The sequence below is a fragment of the Acromyrmex echinatior genome, chromosome 4, assembly GCF_024713525.1.
Source record: "Acromyrmex echinatior isolate Ae372 chromosome 4, ASM2471352v2, whole genome shotgun sequence".
Classification (NCBI taxonomy): Eukaryota; Metazoa; Arthropoda; class Insecta; order Hymenoptera; family Formicidae; genus Acromyrmex; species Acromyrmex echinatior.
This window is the reverse complement of record NC_141855.1, coordinates 12617145-12638199: the sequence shown is the minus strand read 5'-3', so window position 1 is coordinate 12638199 and position 21055 is coordinate 12617145. Positions and strand designations below refer to the sequence as shown.

Here is a 21055-nt window from a genome sequence, read left to right as displayed (position 1 = left end):
GTCCGATATGTATATATCTGTTATCTATGATACAGCAATACTTTCTGTATTTATAAATTAAAAGCAGACCGATAACCGTCGAAACTTTTACATTACACTCATAGAAAAGCATATCTCGAAAAATAAAGTTAATTTTCTTATACTAAATACTATGATAATAATCACTGATCGTGTGAATAAAGTACACATATAAATGCTTATTAAGAAACACGTGTTTTATTAAAAAAGCACATATTAAAAGATTAGAAAATAGTAAATGATACGATGCGTACATCGCCTGGTCGGTTTTTTACAGCAGGTATATACCTAATTGAAACTGTGTGTGAGTGTAGATTTATATTTAATTAATCGTGCTGATACCTGATCACATTCTTTGATCGCAATGCTGTGATTACGTTTTAATACAAATAAACTATTAATAAATAATTCGCGACGATTTATATAATACATATCGTTAATTAACGTTGCAGCATATATTAATAACCAGCTGTTGAATAATCTGCAGCAAAACCTACAGTATCTTTTGTAACTCCTCGAAAACGATTGTTGTTAAAGCTACATTGCTTCCGTTACAACATTTTATTTCAGAGTTTTTTATGAACGACATTAACAAATCTCTACACACGTGTTAAACGCAGAAATCACTTATCCTAAGCGATTTATTTTATCGCATTCTTGTACTTATTTTTTAACATCGCCCGTCTTTGTCTCTGGACAATCGCTGACCAGCTTGTGTCTCACGTTCGCTAATCTTTCCGCGCTAATCGTCTGTATATTACTCAGATGAGAATTTTCCAACAGCGTCTTTAGGTTTTGTTTACCGCTCAAATTGATCATGCTGCTACTCTTACCTCTAAGCGCCGATAACGCGGACGTTTGTCTGAAGAGCGATAATAACGGTAACTCTTTAATACTGGTGGTTTTGTTCGCAAACCTCTTGGAAATTGAACCTTTGTCGAGCTGGTCCGCACTTCCAGTATCCAAGGATCTGGCAGACGATAATAATAAATTCTTTAATTTTATCGGACTGGAATTGGCACTGCATGGCGCACTTTTTTGCAAATTAGAGCTAGATTGTGACTGCAACAATGCAACATCACTATGCGAGCTCTTCGAATACTGGCTGACAACGGGAGCTGCTACGACGTGATGTCTCGATAAACTAGATTCCTTAGGCAGGAACTCGATATTAGAAACTTGCGCGACATGTAAATTCGTAAGTTGTATGTGGCTCTTATTGACTAAAGTATCGTTTGTATTACTATAACTATCTTTTTCAGATTCTTTATTCGTAACATTGGCATTATAAGGGATATTAATGTCCCAGCTGCTCTGCGTTTTTCTATCCTTAATATTGAATTGAGAGATTTTGTTTGGCACGTATTTCGATATATTTGCGCTTCCCGCTGAACCAGTGATCTCGAGATTAGATGTACCTCTATTTACTGGACTATTGTTCAACGATTTTGAAATATTGCTCTTCGTCAACGTTGATGTACCGCGTATCGCTGTCGTTGAATCAATCGTCGAGCATGACTTTAGCAAGTGCGGTCTATCGCTAAATCTGTCCCTTTCGATAGTCCCCGGACTTTCAATTAATCTTGTAAATTGATTTGAAGTACGCGTGTTAGACAGTTCAGATAAGGAATTATAGCACGTTCCGGTGCTGACTTTAACTGCATCCTGCAGTTCGGAAGAACTTTGTGCGTCGCGCTTCTTAATGCACAACGAATTCTCGATCGACAAACGATTTAACTTTTCCATACTGGTTTGCAATTCGAGCTCCCATTGCGTGAACTTGCTTTCGCTACCGTCAACGGATCTCTTATCAAGATGTTCCATGTCGTTCTTCGTTAAACAAGATTTCTGTAAATTATAGATAAATGATATTATAGATAAAAATTGACATCGAAATGCTTTCTACAAAATTTATCATTTCATATACTACTAACCTCGATATCATGTAGTTTTTCGTTATTCTCGTTTTTATTATATCTAATGGGAGATATTTTACGACTATCAGAATCGTTGAACTCGCTCTTATACTTTTGGTGCGTGTCTGAACCAATAAGCTCGGCACCGACGCCAGGTTCTCGCGGTCCATTAGCCACAATATCTAGAATATAAATGTAACGTTTATAAAAAAAAAATAGTTGTTTTACACGTCTTTAAAATATATTTCTCCGTACCATGATCTCTTCGTTGCTGATGAATCTGATTACTAATTTCTTCCAACGTTCGAAGACTTGTTGCGTAATTACGTTTGGTTTCTTTAACAGCTTGTTGCAGGAACTCTACTCTCTCCTTCTGCGTAGCTAACATTTGATCGCACTGGGTCTTCATCTCAAAGTACGGTTTCGCTTTTATTATTGCATGTCGGTGTTTTTCCTCCAATTGAAGTAGCTTCTTCTCGGCGTCATGGAATAACATCGCTTTTCTATGATGTTCTCGACCGCACTCCGCTTTTTGATTCTCCGCATCCATGACCTTCAATAAAAAGTATCATTTTATATTCTATTCGTTATATTAAACTTTTTTTATTAGAAATAGATTATTGAATTAATTAACGTAAGGCAGACAGGAATAAATAAGATATAACATCAGGATATTTTTCAAATATTTCGCAATATTTTAAAAGGAAATTACACGGTCATCATGCTATGTGTTTTACATTCATATTTACTTTAATAGTCGCATGATTAAGCATATCCTGCCATGCCTGGTCAAAATTCCACTCATGCTGATGAGACATGAATCGCGCTTCAGCCAGAGCCACTGTTTCTTTTGCCGCTGCATGAATTTCGCTGGCTCTTTGAAACAGCTGCGCCTGTTGTTGACACTGCACCTGTAAAATCGCAAAAGGAAATATCTCATTGATTCACTTACATGACACTTCAGCTAATTGTCACGCATTTAACGCACTTAATGCAAAACAACTAACGTTTATAATTTGCAATACGACAAATTATTTTAAAGATATTATATTCAGACAAATAAAATGATTAGAAATTTCTTGCCATTATATATATATATATATATATATATATATATATATATATATATATGAAAATTGATTGATGAACTGCATAAAAGTAAATGATAATACAAATAAATATTATCTTATACTTATCATCATTATAACTTTTAGTACATACTAAGTTTATAAAACTTTATTTTAATTTAAAATGCAATTCATATCAAACCAGCACGAGAATTCAACTGGGCATAGCAGGATATGCTCATTCATGCTATTATTAAAGCAGGCATCAGAGTAGAACGCACAACGAGCGGTAACACGCTACATGTTCAATAACAATTGACTATGAGAGCATTGTGAAGCATTTGGAGCCATTGAGAAAACATTTATTGAATTGACCAAATATTACCTGAATTTTCTAACATTTTATATAAACTCAATACATACATTTTATATATTTCATACTTTATTTTTTATTTTATGACGCAATAAAATTAAATTTCATTAAAGACCTGTTTTTTTTTTATAGCTGACCTAGTATACACTTCCTAGTAATTAAAGTGAAATATATGTTTAAAATTTAGTAAGAGGGAAGAGGAAAATTTTAGTGCAGGAATAAAAAATAAACCCTAGATCTCTACCTGAGCTTGATGAGCCAACTCCAGTGCTTCGTAATAACATCTTGCCTTCTCGATGCAGCTAGTGCCCAGTTTATCCGTAATTTCTTTCAGCCTTCTTGTTGTATCCGAAAGAAGTTGTCCAAAAGCAGTGTGTGCTTCCTAAAAATCAATTAAGATCAAATAAATATTGCAAATATTACACACAATGTTAAATATTACATACAATGTTAATTTTTAACTTATAAAACAAAATACTATTCCTTACATCCAATTCAGTCTCCAATTTATTAATATTATCTGCTGCATTGTTCAAGTTCTCTAGCTCAATCTGGAAAACAAAAATTTATCCTATAAAAACACTATAAATAATTTATATATAAAAAAAAATATCAAAAAAAGATCACGAATTCTTCTAAATTTTTTCAATTAAAATTTAAATTATATTAGGTGTTGGAATTAATTCGTAGCGTTTTTAATGAAAGAATGTTATTTATTTCACATGAGCATTAAAAAATACATTAATGAAAGTACTTCCCATCACTTGTAAAACGCTACGAATTAATTCCAACACCTAATATATTTTATATTGTATATTTTCATAAGCTTTAGAGTTAAAGATCGCTTTAATTATTGTGATTAGTTTTGCAATATTCCAGTATTCCGTGAAAAGGAAGATATTATTTCAGACTAAATTATTACCTAAATTAGAAATTAAATCTGTTCACTATAGAAAAGAGAAAATACTTTTCCTTATTAATTTCTCTTTTTCAATACCATAGAAAAAATGAAACAAAACAAGAGGTGTCTCGAGAGTACCTTTCCCAATTGTCTCACATCTACTTAAAATTTAAATTATACATTGTATGCTCTAAGTTTCAGAGAGTTAAAGATTACTTAATTACTGTCATTTTTATTTTAATTATAATATGCCAGTATGCGAAAAGAAAGAAGAGGTATACTTCACATCTAAATTTAGTTATTTCATTATAGAAATAAAGGAAAGAATACTTTCATTCATTTATGCTGACATTATTTATTTCTCTTTTCAGATATAATATCACCAAAATAGAAAAGAAAGAAAAGAGAATATTACTTCACACTGTGTATATATCTAAATTTAGTTATTTTATTATGAAGAAGAAAATACTTTTATTCACATTTATATTCACATTATTTATTTCTCTTTTCAGATATAATATCATCAAAAGAAGGCAAGAAAAAAAGAAAAGGAAGGTATTATTTCACACATAAATTAAAAATTATTTATTTCATTATAAGATATTTGTTCTTTTTAACTGAACCCTTATATAATTCATCTTTTCTCTTTTTCTCTTCAATTAAAAGAAAAAGAAAAATAAATCATCCAAGCAGTTCAGCTAAAAAGAACAGATCTATAGAGAATACTTTTATTCTTTTATGTCCACATCATTTATTTCTTTAGTGAGATACAATACTATCAAAAATAAAACCAAGGAGAAACAGGTCTCAATGTAGAATATAGAATCCTTCCTTAATTGAATCCTTCTCAGAAGAAACAACTCCGTTCATTAGTGATCGAGCTATCCTTAATCTCGCACATCTCACGTCCATCCGCACAAAAGAAGGAAAGTGAAAGCAAAGTGGGACAATGTACCAGGCAGTGTTAGGCACTGCGACCGCGACGAACATACATAACCTAAAAAGCCACGGGCATAGACCGCGTAGAAACAAAACCAGACAGAACCGAGTGAATCTGCGAGGCGAAACCTCTCTCGAGAACTCACCTGAATACGCGGATCCAGCGCAGCCTCGGCGTCCTCCGCGACGTCCATCCTGCGGCTGGCGCAGGCGGCATTTAACGCTGGTGCGACGTCGGGGACGACGTGTCAACTCATGATCGCCCAGTCGCGAAATCTCACATCTGAGGCCTTCTCTGCTTTCCTCTCCTTTCTTGACGTGATCCTTCTCAGGCGTTGCAACACGAATGTTTACATCCCGCGACACCCTCGCAAGCTACTGCGTACAGTACCTAATTACGAGCGCATAATGCACTCCCACGACGAAACTTGACGTCAACGAAGCTCTCTAGGCGTGGACGGAACCGACTGGAGCCGACGAAGACATAAAGGGAATGAGCGAGAACGAATTGACGCGTTTGAACCATGGTGGAAGGGATAACATGGTGTGCGTAGTTTGCAAGCATCTCTTTCTGAATCTCCGCCGTCTCTATCTATAAATGTCGATAAGAGACCAAGGCCGCCAACTGTGTAACGCTAAACATGGGGCGATATTGATAGTTCGTTTTTATCAAACCTGAGAAAGGACATGATGGCCCAAATCGATGTTTATTTCTTACTCAAATATTATTAACAGAAAAATTGCAAGAGAAAAATCATTTATTTTCTTCTCATAAAACTCTAAGAATTTTTTCAGAACTTTTTATCAACTTTTTAGTACCGCATTTTCTTATTTTCAATAAATCGGGCCGCTATGACTCAACGAATTAATGCACTACACTGTACCCTAAGAAAAGTGGATGTTGCTATGTAGTTTACGTCCATTTTGTTAGAGGGCAGTAGTGCGCGATTACAGGTTTTGATCATGTCCTTTCTCAAATTTCTCTCTGTTAATAATGGCTGCGTTCAGTGGACTCAACAGTTGAGTAAGCGCTTGCTGTTATTGATGTATTCTTCCAGATTTAAAATGATTGGATGATCCGAAAGAATACACTAATAACAGCGAGCTGAAATATTGAGTTCGCTGAACGCAGTCAATATCTTATCGGTGTCAGTGGCAATTTTTTTAAAAATATGACGTTACTACATCTACACTTCTACACTCGTACTCGATTGATTTATACATTATATCGATACTTTTGACTTTTGCTTGTCAGATCAATTTTATCATAGATACTAAAAAACATCAAAATAACATCTTTTATATCATTCATTTATTCATTTTTATTCTATTCATCATAGAAATAACATGTTCAATAAAGGAGTTCGTCAATTTCAAGGAAATCTATATTATTTGCGGATAACTAAAGTATAAAGCCAGAGAGAAACCTGGAGTTTCTCTCTGATAGAGCGAACGCTACAAAAACACGATAAATAACGCCATCTAGCACAAAGCTCGCGCACCAACAACAGCATAGGTCGTATCGCGATAGTCGGTGTCCAACAATCATGGCGTCTGCCAAGTAACAACGCTCCACGCTGCGTTAACGAGTGCCTTACGGTTTTTAGGTTGATGTTATCGCGTCGCTGTGCTTATCACTCCGTGTTACGCGCCAGCGATCCGTTTTCTACGTTTTTCTACATTTTTCTACGTGTAGAGGCCCAGCCTGAGTCTCTCCCTAGGAGATCTTTCGCCCGTGCAACGGAGGTGTGTGCAACTAGTGCATCCGCGGCGGCGGCGGCGGCGGCGGCGGTGGCGGTGGTTCGCGACAGCGGTTCATCGCGGTGAGTCACAAAGGCTTGTGCACGCACTTGAGAATTATGAGTCCGCTAATTGACAGTTAATTGAAGGCTGACTATTATCCATTAGGATCCACAGGCTAATCGAGACGTTTGCGCGAAAAGAAAGCTAATTGTGACGGTCGACCGGTGCCGATTTCTCGCGTCTGCTTTCCTGTCCCGCGAATCTGATCCGTCGTTTCGTACTGCCTTTCTTCGGGCAATGACTGTTACTCAACATCCTGGTCTTTTTCTTTAACGTATGATCGCGAATAGGCACGACAAAGCGATCAAATCAGTGTACCGCACGTCAATCACCTCCGTGAGAAAATCGAATTTTGTATCGTTATGTCATATCCTAATCGTTGGGTGTTTTTACGGTGATATCTGTATTTTTTTTTCTTTATATTTATTAGTGATAATTGCATTATGATACAATAAATTTAAACCCGATATAGTGATCTTTACTTGAGTTTTTATATTATTTATTTATTATAATTGTTTGGTGGATTGTTATACTTTCAGAATAGGAGACCATTGTTTTGAAAATGCCTACACAGACGGCAGAGAACGATGACATTCGAGTGAAAATTGTATATAATGGGTAATATATGTTGTTACAAAAACTATTTTAAACTATTTGTTTTCGATGTTACAAAATAACACTTAATTTTTTTCGAGTTTTAAATTCATATTATTTTGATTTCAATATATCAAATATCTTTTAATAATTAGTGATATTGATTATTAATTCTTTGGAGCTGACAATGGGTAAACTGAACTCACTCTATTATAAATTTTTTTGTCAAAAATATTAATTCCATTTTTTTTTATTATATCTGCAAATTTGGATTATTCTTATTAAAATATACTTGGTTTTTATCAAAAAAATTTTTTTTCAACATTTAGTATTTCAATATTTAATATTCTTTTTATTGTCATTTTGATATCTTGAAATTAATTAGTCTTTTTTAATTAACAAATTAAATAAATTTTATAGAAATCATATATCATCAATAACTGTGTTATGGATTTCGTCATCAGCTCCAGAGAGTTAAGAACACATACACTAAGTGATATCAAGATTAATTTAAAGAAAGATTAATTAATAAGGGATATTGATATTTAAGATGTTAATGAGATCGATTATACAAATCGAAAAAAAATGGGAAAGATTTTAAGACAAAATTTAAAAAACGTGATATTTTCCTGCATTAGGGAAATACAAATCACGTACATCACTCCCGGGATTTCAGTGGATGCATTACGCGAGGAGATGCGAACGATATGTGGCTTCGGCACAGAACAATTCACGATGAAGTGGGTGGATGACGAAGGCGACCCATGCAGGATCGCCTCGCAGCAGGAGTTGGATGAAGCGCTGAGGCTGTATGAACTCGAGAAGGACACGGAAATAACTATCCATGGTCAGTCAGGCTATTTACATTGGATTTCTTTAACATTTTATATATAATAAAAAGCATAGACAAAAGACAGGAATAGAGAATAATACAAGCAATAATATTTTAACTTATGGGAAACTGATATTAATTGATACGCAATTTCTTATTGCCTGTTGAAATCTTATTGCCTGTGTTCTTCTTTACTTTAAGGCAGTAAGATTTTTGACCTATGCAAAAACCGTGTATCTACATTAAAAAAAAAATTTACTAAATTTTAATGAATTATAATATTTTCATAGTACTAGCTGAATATTTAAACGTAATTTCAATATATATTTATTTGGTATAAGAATCATTAATTTGATTTAAATAATTTTTTTTTTATTTAATATAAATATTTACCGTAAGTAAATAAATGTTAAGTTAGTATTCTTCAAACAAATGTTTATTAAATTTAGTACATTTTTCTTAGTGTATTGATATTATTACTGTGTTATTCTCTACTAATACAGATAATAAGATTTTCGATCTATGGGAAATTGTGTATTTATTACTATACAATTTCTTATAAATTGTATATAATCTTATTGCCTGTGTTAGTCTCTACTAATACAGATAAAGGATTTTCAACTTATGAAAAATAATGTATCTATTGATATATATTTCTTGTACATTGAAATCTTATCGTTATTCTCTATTCTTATTGTCTATATTTTTCATTATAAGGCTTTACGCACTGCACTTCGCAAATATCTTGCATGTTGCTTTGATTTTAGCGATGCATTAATCGCTCAAAGACTGCGCATTTGCAATCGACGATAATCACTTGCATGCTAGGCACTTATATAATTAGAAATGGAGTATCGTACTCGTGAATTATACGCGTAGAATCAGCGCCCGGTAGCGAAGGTGCATGCATATGTATGTGACAAAATAGGTTCATCGGTAATGTCCACCGATGTCTTTAATATTCCAACATTAATGGCCGCCGTTTAGATAAGAAGCCGCCCATAAATTGCGCCTAAGCCGATATATCTTGGCCGTGCATATTAGCAGTAGCGCACTAAACGCATGTGTGCAGCCGCACTTTCAAGTATTGATACGCGCCTTGGATAACGGTATGTACGCTTCGACGATACTCGCCTTATCGGTGGTTTATCGTCGATATGAGTTGGCGATTAACGGCGAAACAGCTTCATCGGCGCCTGACCGTAGTGCCGGTGTTTATTCGGTACACATCGATCGATTCGGTGTGCGATTTCTCAAGGATGACGACATTCTCGGATCGCGCGGTCTGCGTGATCACGAAGATTCTATGTGCAGGCGCATGATACATTTAGAAATTCATCAGCTCTCCGAGATCTCCCAGGATAATTTGATACGGATCTCATTTGTGCGACAGCAGGATACTTCTTGGAAAGAGAACCTTATCGTGATCGCGCATACATTTCCGGTCTGATGGACTTGGCTGTCATCTTTTTTTTTCACTTCTCTTCACTCAACTTTAATGATGATCGAATCTCTTTGACGAAACAATCCCTTCGAGCTTCAAAGATTAGGCTTGTCCTTTCTAGCCGAGTTTCTTCTATGCTTCATTTTTTTTCTTTTTTTTTCCAATATGGAAAGGAAAGGAGAAAAAATGAACCATATAAGGAGTTCAGCTAGAAAGAACAAGCCTATTAATGTCTCAAAGAAAAAAAAAGAGTATTTGTATACCTAATATATTTCCTTATTTTTGAACGAAGGGGAATTAATTTGCAAAGTATGGATCATACGAAAATATCGGTTGCGAACTTTTCCAATTAGAGAGCTCTAAAATAAGAGAGAATAATGAGAAAGTACAGCTAATTAAAATACATGATACTCGAAGGATTACAGAGTCAGGTTAAATATATTGTTCCCATAAATAATTTTCTTGTTAAACATAGCTTATTAAACGTAGCTTAATAAGATTGCATCTCTTTTTTTGAAGCCTAGTAAAAATCAATAATTTGTTAATGAAAATCAAACTTAGTACACGAATTTTATTTGGTACATGTGAAACGATCGGACATCGCCACACGAATATCGACAAACTTTCATTGTCAGTTTCTCGATGCATATGACACGCGTCAATCCTTATAAATGTATAGGTTTGTGCAGTATTGGTCAGAGCAATAGCGATGACTGTATACTGTCACGAAAGAACGAGAAAGAATCGACGGGGCAGCGGCCGAAGGCGCGGGAAATGCAAGATAATAACTCAAAGAGACAAATAGCCAAGGATCAAAATGAAAAATAGGAAAAGCCAGAAAAATAGAGCAAAGAATAAAGTAGAATAGGGTGAATTGCATGTTGTGGAACGGAATGGTCTTTCTTGAAATCCCCGGTAAAAGCAGGAAGATACAAAGGATAGAGAGTCGTTGACTGGAAGAAATGGAGTTAACAAAAAGGACAGGAAACATATAATGTAATATGAGGCGTCGGTGAGGAGCGCAAAGTTTACTTGAAAACGGTGACAAGAAGAATCGCTGGATAATCAGTGAACAAACAGCAAAGGCATGAAGGAGGGCGAGCGGGAGAGAGAAAGAGGTAGAGCTTGGGAGAGGCAGAAGTTGTGGGTGGATATAGGCGGGTGTAGGACCGGCAGCGACGGGGACGACGGGGGATACATGTATCACCTCCACCTCGGCGTGATCCGCGTTTGCGCGATTCGGTCGGTAGCGTGCGCCGGGCGGCGACGACGGCGGTGGCGGCGGTGGCGGTTAACGCATCTCGCCGCGGCGGTAGTCGATATCCTTGCACGGACTGATCAGCAAGGGCGCACATACACGTAACGCGCTACCGTCGACGTGAATCTGGCTGTGAGATCCCCAAGATCGGATTGCCGCAGGTGGGAGGAAAGTGCTGTGGAGCGAAGAAGTCGAGTCGGGAGTCGCCTCAGGGTTGCGAAGAACCTCTTCGACAACTTACTGGGCTACGAAAAAGGGGTTGCGTCATTGTGCGCTTCGACTACGACAGCGATATTCGACGGTGGTTGTCGGCGCGCTTGGCTCGCCACACCGCGAGTGGAGAGAGGTCTCAAAAGAGGCGGTAAACTAGCATTGATCGAGGCTGGTGATTCGCCGCATGCTCATCCCGGCGGCTCCTGTAAGAGGTCGACCGCGGTGAAGGAGAAAGAGACGAAATCGAAAGAAGGGAAGAGAGAACGAGGCAAGGGGCGAGGCGGGTAAGGCAATCGGTATATATACATAAATAGAGAACGAGGGAGAGAGAAAGGGGGACAGAAAGTCAGGAAAATAGAGAGGCGAGGCGATCGCGCGCGGTTGGAGCGAACAAAAGAGATATACATACCGCGGCGATCGAGCAAGGCGAGGCAAGCACGGCTAGACTCGCTACAGAATGGCGTGGGGCTACTGGAGCGCGACTTCCGTCAGCGATCGGGGTCGGTCACCTCGCCGCGAGAAGGACAAACAGCATCAGAGTCTCTATCAGCAGCATCAGCCGCCGTCGCAGCAGCAGCAACAACAAATGCACCAGGCGGAGCTGTCCGCGCAGAGTACTTACGCCAGCGTGCAGGAACGAGAGATCGGCGTGACCGCTCCCGGCGTGGGGGTCGCGACGGAGGAACCACCCTGTAGCATGATGATCCAGGGTGGTTCCTTTTATTCATATTCGGCGGCGACGGCGGCTGCCGCGGCCGCCGCCGTGAGTCGTCGTATCTCCACCGTCGTCGAAGGTAGCGGCGGTGGTCCGTCCTCCCTCACCTCTACCAGCATGGTGTTACCGCGGGAGCGCCACGTGAGACCCGGCACTAGCACACATCCGCCGTCGCCGGGTAGCGGCGACTCCGCCGAGTACGAGCAGCCGCTTGTCGGTCATCTACGCTCCGCGGCCGACATCTCGCCGCCTCCTTGCCTCGGTAGTCCGCCGCATCATCATCATTATCATCATCACCACCATCACGACGACATTTTTGCGCAGCCTGGTACCTCGTCCAGGGCGACAAAGCTGCTCCAGTGTCCACCGGACACCATTGAAGGCATGGACGAGTTATCCGAGGCTGAGCTCGAAGAAGTGGCGGCAAATGCCGAACTAATTTACGGACCCACTGCGACGTGCCGGGTGCACGGACCGTGCAGTCAACAGCAGCTACCGCCGCCACCAGAGTCCGCGCTCTCGATGACGTCGCTGCTCGACGTCGAGCCTGCGGGCCCGTCGCAGTTCCAGTTCAACGAGATCACCTGGGGTAGGTGCAGCCGAGGGTGGAATGCATTGAAGAAGAGTTCGTCTCTGGCGCGCGACCAGCTTCGCCCTTCTCCTCCTCTTTCTCCTCTTCCTCTTCCTTCTCCTCCTTCTCCATCTCCTTCTCCGTTGTCGTGTTTCTTTGATGCAGCCTGTGATCTAGGTCAAAGTCTGCCCGTCTGTCTACCTCGCCAAGATAATACTCGCCACGTTCTTGTGAGTGTGCGATCGCGTCCGGTGCATCTCGCTCGACGCCACGACGACCAGAAAAACGTCTTCCGGCCGCTGCATGACTCGCGGACGCCCTCCTTTTCGCCGGCTTTGGCATTTGTTGACGGAAATTGTCCCGGCTCCGCGACATTTAGCGCATTGCAGTAATATAAAACTCTAAGTCGGTCACGTGAATTAATTATCGCGACTTTGTCCTCGCTAAAAGTAAGGGTTGCGCTGGTAGTAGTTGTCGAGTTGTCGCTTGGTTTAGTGCATCTTTTTTTTCACGTCGTGTATGATGGATGGAGAAACTTTTTTCTAGCTATAAGCTATATCAAATTTATTCTGCCTAACATACCGCACTTTATCCGATCGCATTAATTTTAATTGATGACATAATTCACACTTTCCATCTTTCGCATTAATCTTATAGTCATCATGAAAATAGTCATCTAGGTCTATCGATTCTTTAAATACGTACGTATTTTTTTATTTATAAGTGTATTATGTATCTCGCATCATCATCGTTTTGTCATAGTTCTTTTGTCATAGCGTGTTGAGTAACAAAGGCGATTATCGTTGCCGGATGCTTTGACGATTAAATTTCATCTCTTTCTTTTCTAGCTTGCACAATCGAGGGCAACGATTTATTCATTAGAAAAAGCAGTTTTGCAATTTGTTGTAAGATTCTTTAATATGATTGATTTATTATTATTTCGATTCAGTGAAGAAATAAGAGCAAGACCAAAATCTAAATTTTTTAGAGAGTACTCTAAATTTTTTAGAGTGGAATCTCACTCTAAAAAGTGAAAATTGAGCTAGTTTTAAAAAAGAGTGACTCAATTTTCAATTTTTAAGGATGAGATTTTATTCTTCAGAATGAAATTTACTTTACAAGTTTTAAAGAGTATTAAAAAATTTTACAGTTACAAAACTGTTTTTTTCTGCTGAACGCAGTCAATGCATCGTCGTCTAATAAGTAGTTTAATTTAAAGCATGAATTAGAACTCAGCCATATTCGACGTCATTTACTTAGTTACTTAGTACTTAGCAGAAAAAATAGCTTTGCCACTGAGATTCTTTAATATGATTTTTTTGTACATTTAGATCCAATGAGGAACTAAGAGGAAAATCAACCATATTAAAGAATTTTGCAACAATTGCAAGGCTGCTTTTTTTTTAAATAAATATATCCAATATGCATTGTTGTTTAGTATGCTTAAATTAGAACACATGAATTAGAATTTAACCATATTCAAAATCATTTGGCTTGAATTTAGCAGAAAAAGCAGCTTTACCATTATTGAGATTTTTTAACATGATTGATTTATATTATACATTTAGTTCCAGTAAGGAACGAAGAGCAAAACCAATTGTAGAATTGGTACATATAACATTCGCAAAGCTTTTTTTTCTGCTATACGTAGTTAATACATCGTTGTCTAGTATGTTTAATTTAGAGCATAAATTAGAACTCTATTTTCGACGCCAGTTACTCGACGATCTAGTTACGCGAAGGGTTTTGAAGTTTTAAGTACGATCTTCGTCGTTGTGCTTTCCTTCGCATGGTATATGCGCCGGTGCACTTATGCACTTACCATATTATAGATCCATGCTTCGAGTGTGCCACGCGTTGTCGTTGCCGTCATCGTCGTGGTCTTAGTACGTGCATTCTCCATACAGCTCGTTGCACGTATCCCCCACGTTAAGGGTGAGTGTACATCGTATCGTCTTTATCGTCCATGTCATCGATCCCTCTCCGTGATAATTAGTCCATGAATATTTCAAGGAATTGCGCTCACCTCTTGCGCCGGCATGTTCACCTCTCGTCCTGGGATCGTCGATACGCGGCCCGCGGTGAGCTCTCTCCTGTGTAACAAACGATTCGATTACGTATATTGTACCAACGGGAGAGCACCGATGGCCTCGTTAGCGAACTCGCGATCGTATGACACGTTGTATCCACGCAGCTCTCGCGGCTGCGCCTCGTCTCGTATTCATATGATAGAGGCTCTACGGAGAGAATTGCTTTAGTAAGACGTGCCATTAATTTTTCCCAACCAGGATTCCCTATCAAATTCAGTATTTTAAATTAACAGATCTCGGCGTTTCCATAATTCAGATATTTCAATTGTTAATGGACTGATAAATTGATTATAAATCTCTGTTTTAAATGGACCGATTAATGCGCTCGTTCCGCTTGCATAATTCTGCATTATTCACTTATGAATTTATTTGACCTGTGCACTTCATATAGACGGAATCGATTTAAATTCATTTAAATCTCTTTTTGGTAAATCTATTAACGAATTCGTGCTATTGATTGTTCTATAGGTCTATTGTCCGTCAACCTACATCCAGTCGAGTATCGCTCGAGCCTGAGGATCTATTTTCGAGTTCTGCAAAAAGATCGGCGGTTTCATCTGATCGAAGCACGTGCCTTCAGACAAAAACCTTTTGTGCGCTCTCTCATTGTGACCTTCAGTAATAGTTTCTTCGGCTTTCTTCAATCTTCCTCTCAAATCTCTTCGCGGACCGCGATGCACCAGCTGGTTCAAGTCCGGGTAGCCGCTTTAAAGCATTAAAGCGAATAATCCGGAACAATTCGCGGCTTCAATTTTATTCCACTCATTAACCGTGCCGGCTTCCATTTCTTTCCGAGTTTCATAAAGTATTATCTGCTTGCGACACGCGACACAATATACTTAATTATATATTTAATCATCATTCTATTATACGCACTGCGGGATCCTTATGATAAAGGGCTCATATCCTCGCTCGTCCTTCGTTAATTAGAATTTATATGGCGCTTGTGTAACCGCTCCTGAGCGGTAGGATTATTAAAGCCGACGATGTCGCGAGTAACGAGATTAAATCGTTCGCGGGAAATCGTTCAGGACCTTCAGCGAAGGTTTTCGCACGCGTGTTTGCGTCGATTCGCAGCTTTTATCGGCGCGAAGTGGCGAGGAAATTTAATCGCAAACGCACCTCTCTCTTCTCTCTTTCCCTCTCGCGATAAGTGAATGATAACGCGACGCTTGATGGTACGGATAGAATTCAGTGTTACTCGTTATCTGACCGTAACCGGAGCGATACTGACTAGGACACAGGCAGCCAGTACACACAGTATGTTGGACAACGAACAGCGAATCTCGATCGGGTTCCGGTACTCGAATTGCTTCCCGTGTAAGTTCGTATTCGACACTTTACCGATTCCGATATAAATCTTCCCTTGACGAGATGGAAGCGGGAGTGGCGTCGATCGACGACTCGATGTCTCGTCGATGAATTAAATACGCAGTCTTAATTCATCGATCGCTTTGTTACTAGGAAGCATGATTTCGCAGCATCTTCCTCTAGATATTTCTAGCTCAGCAGCTTTATTATTAATTATTAACGTAGCACTGTACATAGATCATTTCTTCATCTCAGATATCGCGTGTCATAATCCATTAATCCTGTTAGAGTTTTTTTTTTAAATTTAATTTCTTTTTATTAAATGTATACGATATGGGACGGTGGGGTAGGAGAGAAATGAGAATTACTGTTTGACTCGACAGTAGAAACTTGAGATTTATTTCCATCGTATTTCCAAAATTTTGTTGAACGGAAGCTGAAGAGAGGAGAACGTTACGTTTTGACAGCAAAGCGAACGTGAATTCTTTCTGTTTTGTTACAGTTTTTCCGAACGTGCCGCCTGCTCCCGGGATGCCGTGCCAGGGAGAAGACAGTGAGTGTGTTTACTGTTCATTGGAAACGTCTCAGTCGCCGGCCGAGTCGAGCAGCTCCTCGCTTGCGCTCGATGTACATTAGCCATTGCGTACTAGCCAGCGAGTTCTAATTAACCGTTCGGTGGAAAGAAACGATTAGCGCGTGATAATAGATGCGACGCGTAACTCCGTTACGTGCGGAAGCAGAAGAACCATAGAAGGAACATTCATCTCTCGATACCCTGCTCTCTATCAAAGCTCTCCCTTCGACACAATTTTCAATCACAATCTTCATGACATCGACACATGCGTTACACATCGAAAAAGCTCCAAGGCTCCTGATCCTTCGGTGCAGCTGCGAAAGATTGAACTTATATTTATCTTTTTACATATTACGTTTCGTGTTCGATAAAAGACTTATAAGACATGTCTATTTAGTTTGTGAATTAACCGATAACGGGAAATTTTGATTAGTTGTAAGATCTATTTTTTCTTATAATATAGGACACGCAAAGATTGAATTACATTATAATATTGTAACGATTGAATTAATTTTTTATGATTCAATGAATTTTGATTAAAATAATTTTTCTAAATGCATGATGAAGTAAAGAATGCACATGAATGCCACTAATGCGCTGCAACGAAAAGTCAGAAACCTTAAAACACATTCGTTCCTTGTATAGTCGCTCGATAGTCGCCGAATGGCTACCAGAGATTCCATCGATGTCACGATGACCTGAGGAAACCTGGAAATCTGGAAATAACTGCGTCAGAGTGATTGGAAAAATGCTTTTGCTCTGAGTCGCTTCAAGGATGCGAATAATTCTCATCGAGGCTTCCTCAAGTCCCTGACATCGGAGCCGATATTCGGCGATCGCTCGTGTATAAAGCATGAATCAAATCCGATCAATCGTAATTCTTCTCCGAATCCTTTAGAGTTGTACAAACTTACCTTCATTCCCGCGTGTATTCCGTCAACGCTGCATGAAACACATTTCGCACGAAATGTTGTTCTTTCCCGTTCGCATCGATTCGCTTCGTTCGTTGCGATGAAGCCGCACGTTGTTCGATTGCGCGATCGGTCATGACCGAAAGAAGAGAGGATGGTAGCGTAAAATCAATTTGCAAAGTTATTCGATATTAATATTCGACGACGAAACTTCATTACCAAAATAAAATTCTTGAACGAATCGACTGAAAACTTTATATGGATAATATAATCTACTATTATTCATCTTACAAGATATTAAGTAAGCGTTTCTATAAAGAGAGTGCTGAGAAAATATTTGGAGGAAATTGTTACCGAAATATAAAACTATATCTAGAGAGGACAGTTAAAGTTCCATTGGTTTTCTTTTTGTCAATAGAACAAGTCACAAAATAATTTAATTAATTATTATATTATAGAGATTAATATTAGTAGTTCATTTAATAATTAATAGATGCTAATTATATTTTCGTTATAATGAGGTTTCATCGTCATTTGACACAGATGGATCGCGGAAGTCAATCGCGGCGAATTGATCGATCAGTTGATGCTTTCCATCATTGTGACATTTATGTTATTTCATTTTCCGAAGGAAGCATCTACAGACGTGGCGCTCGTAGATGGAGGAAGCTGTACCGAGTGAATGGCCATATTTTTCAAGCGAAACGATTTAATCGGGTAAGCATCATTCCATTTAATTATCATTGCGCAACCTGTACTTTATTCATCAACCCTTGGTCCCTCTCGCTTTGCTCTCTTTCATATGCAATTTTTGCGAAAGACTATACCTACTGTCGCAGGTACAATGCGACCGACGAAACCGATGTTCTGTGCAGAGCACTTCCAACTAAAACTTGCTGGCTAGTGACTTCGTTGTCGACGAAGGGAACCGAAGAGAACATTGCTCTCTTCGTCTTTTCTCTCTCTCTCTCTTCCTCCCTCCCTCCCTCCCTCTCTTCCTCTTTCCGACTGTGTTGCTGGAAATGTAAAGTTGCCGTCCTTATGAAACTAGGTTCACGTGCAAACTCAATCTTGCCTCGCACATAATCCCCTCGTTTTGTTCTCATCCTCTTCCTTTCTCCAATGTACTTTACTTTACCTCAGCTCTTAGAAGAAGAGCATTTGCTGCGTTTAAGAGCGGATACTTAAACTTAATTATCATTTGTCTTAGACTTTGGTTCCGGGATGTTTGAAGTCGGAGCGTCGCATGTGTTTATCGCTGCGTGAGGCTTAAATACTTGACTTCCACCTCGCGGAATGCCGCGATACACCTCTAATGGCTAATTGGAGAAGTAATACAATATAATATCCTTCGTTTGATTTTATTTGCAGAGGGCCTTCTGCGCGTTCTGCCAGGATCGGATCTGGGGCCTCGGACGACAGGGATTCAAGTGCATCCAATGCAAACTGCTCGTGCACAAAAAATGTCACAAGGTGGTACGCAAGCCATGCCTGAGCCAGCAGCAACAGCAGCAGCAGAGCGCCGAGTCACAGACGATCGACAGAAATGGCGACCAACAGCTTGATCCGTATCCTTGCGGCCCAGCGACTCATCTCGAGGATGAGGTCACAGAATCGCCAATCATTGAGGAGCATTCGCGCGATCGTAAGATAACTTCATTAAACATATTGATTATGCGATATTCAACATTTTTTATAGTAAAAGAATGAATGATATTTTTATAGCAAAAAAAAATAATAAATTATAATTTTCTGGCTGTGAAGATATTGTTGCAGTAGGAGTAATATGTACGAAGAAATAATTCATTTATATCATTTTGTATATTAGATAATATATCTTATGCATTTTCTAATAATTATGTTAAAAAACGTAATTATTTTATATATGATTAGAAGATACTTTTTTAAATGATTTCTTTCTGTACTGTTGCATTTCTTTTATATTATTAATACATTTTAAAATATTATTTATTTAATATTATTAATACATTTTTTATATTTATAATTTTGTAGGAATCGGACATGAAGAAGGGGAAGAATTACCATTGGACACATTGAACGAGGGTGATACTTCAAACGACATGCAACGACAGTATTCGTTGAACGACTTCGAGTTAATTAGGGTGATCGGCCGTGGTTCCTATGCAAAGGTCTTGATGGTGGAGCTGAAGCGTACCAAGAGGATTTACGCCATGAAGGTAATCAAGAAGTCCCTGGTGACAGACGACGAGGACATCGATTGGGTACAGACAGAGAAACACGTATTCGAGACAGCCTCCAATCATCCCTTTTTAGTGGGCCTACACTCTTGCTTCCAAACGCCTTCGCGTTTGTTCTTCGTGATCGAATTTGTACGTGGTGGGGATCTTATGTTTCACATGCAAAGACAGCGCCGTCTTCCTGAGGATCACGCGCGGTTTTATGTAGCTGAGATTAGTTTGGCGTTAAATTTCCTACATGAAAAGGGTAAAAATTCCCTCTCTTTGTTTTTCAACAAATTGATAGGAGATGAAACATGCAATTAAATTCAAAAAATATCGTTCACTTTCAGGTATTATATATAGGGATTTAAAACTGGATAATGTATTACTTGATCATGAAGGGCACGTTAAACTTACGGATTATGGAATGTGCAAGGAAGGCATCCGGGAAGGCGACAACACCGGTACCTTTTGCGGCACTCCTAATTATATTGCTCCTGAGATTTTACGTGGCGAGGAATACAGTTTTTCAGTGGATTGGTGGGCTCTAGGAGTCCTATTGTATGAGATGTTGGCAGGCCGTAGCCCCTTCGATCTTACTGGCGCGGCCGAAGACCCAGACAAAAACACCGAGGATTTTCTATTTCAAGTCATTCTGGAGAAAACCATACGTATACCGCGATCCTTATCTGTTAAGGCTGCATCTGTTCTTAAAGGATTTCTTTGCAAAGATCCGGCGGAAAGGTTGGGTTGTGGAAAGAGGCCTTCTGGTTTCCTCGACATTGTCGCTCATCCTTTCTTTAAAGCAATTGATTGGGAAATGGTAAGTATTGTAAATACAAAAGCTTAATTAATTTAAAAAATCTCGTTAACGCCTTCTTTAACTTCGCAGCTGGAGCAAAAACAAGTTACACCACCTTACAAGCCACGTTTGGATTCCGATCGCGATCTTGCAAACTTCCCACCTGAATTTACGGATGAGGAAGTCCGTTTGACTCCGGATGATCCGTAAGTCATTACAGAGTTTTCTAAATTTATATAATTTAAAAGTTTAATGTGTGAAAAAAAATTTTTATAAAAATTTATATGAAGTTCTTATTATATCAAAAAAATTATCATCGTCAAATAAATTTTGAATGCAATATTCATACAAGGAAATTTTCAGGAAACAAATTGAGAAGATCGATCAGAGTGAATTCGATGGTTTTGAATATGTGAATCCTCTATTAATGTCACTGGAGGACTGCGTGTGACAAGAGCCACTTTTCATTGTGCAGCGTCACAATCAAGACCAGCAGCAACAGTATCAACTGCAGCAGTGCTA

At 38.8% G+C, this 21055-nt stretch overlaps 2 protein-coding genes across 6 annotated transcripts; one reads left to right on the top strand and one right to left on the bottom strand.

The window, feature by feature from the left end:
* Positions 1-194: 194 nt before the first annotated feature.
* LOC105146464 (SH3 domain-binding protein 5-like protein) lies at positions 195-5744 on the bottom strand. The gene is made up of 7 exons (XM_011056751.2): positions 5361-5744; positions 3863-3925; positions 3619-3756; positions 2684-2845; positions 2190-2487; positions 1953-2116; positions 195-1866 (listed from the first exon to the last, which is right to left on the bottom strand). The coding sequence occupies exons 1-7, from the start codon at positions 5406-5408 to the stop codon at positions 682-684; spliced, it is 2058 nt and encodes a 685-aa protein (XP_011055053.2). The 5' UTR covers positions 5409-5744; the 3' UTR covers positions 195-681.
* A 785-nt stretch (positions 5745-6529) lies between these two features.
* aPKC (protein kinase C iota type) lies at positions 6530-21038 on the top strand. 5 transcript variants are annotated; one of them, XM_087406025.1, is made up of 11 exons: positions 6530-7037; positions 7123-7411; positions 7557-7635; positions 8250-8458; positions 16548-16598; positions 18162-18247; positions 18902-19175; positions 19544-19996; positions 20082-20554; positions 20624-20739; positions 20897-21038. In XM_087406025.1, exons 3-11 carry the CDS (start codon positions 7580-7582, stop codon positions 20982-20984), a joined length of 1806 nt encoding a protein of 601 aa, XP_087262151.1. In that variant the 5' UTR covers positions 6530-7037; positions 7123-7411; positions 7557-7579; the 3' UTR covers positions 20985-21038. The 5 variants fall into 5 exon arrangements, with proteins under 5 accessions (XP_087262151.1, XP_011055055.1, XP_087262150.1 ...); XM_011056753.2 differs by lacking the exon at positions 7123-7411; XM_087406024.1 differs by having other exon boundaries at positions 7123-7635.
* Positions 21039-21055: the final 17 nt, after the last annotated feature.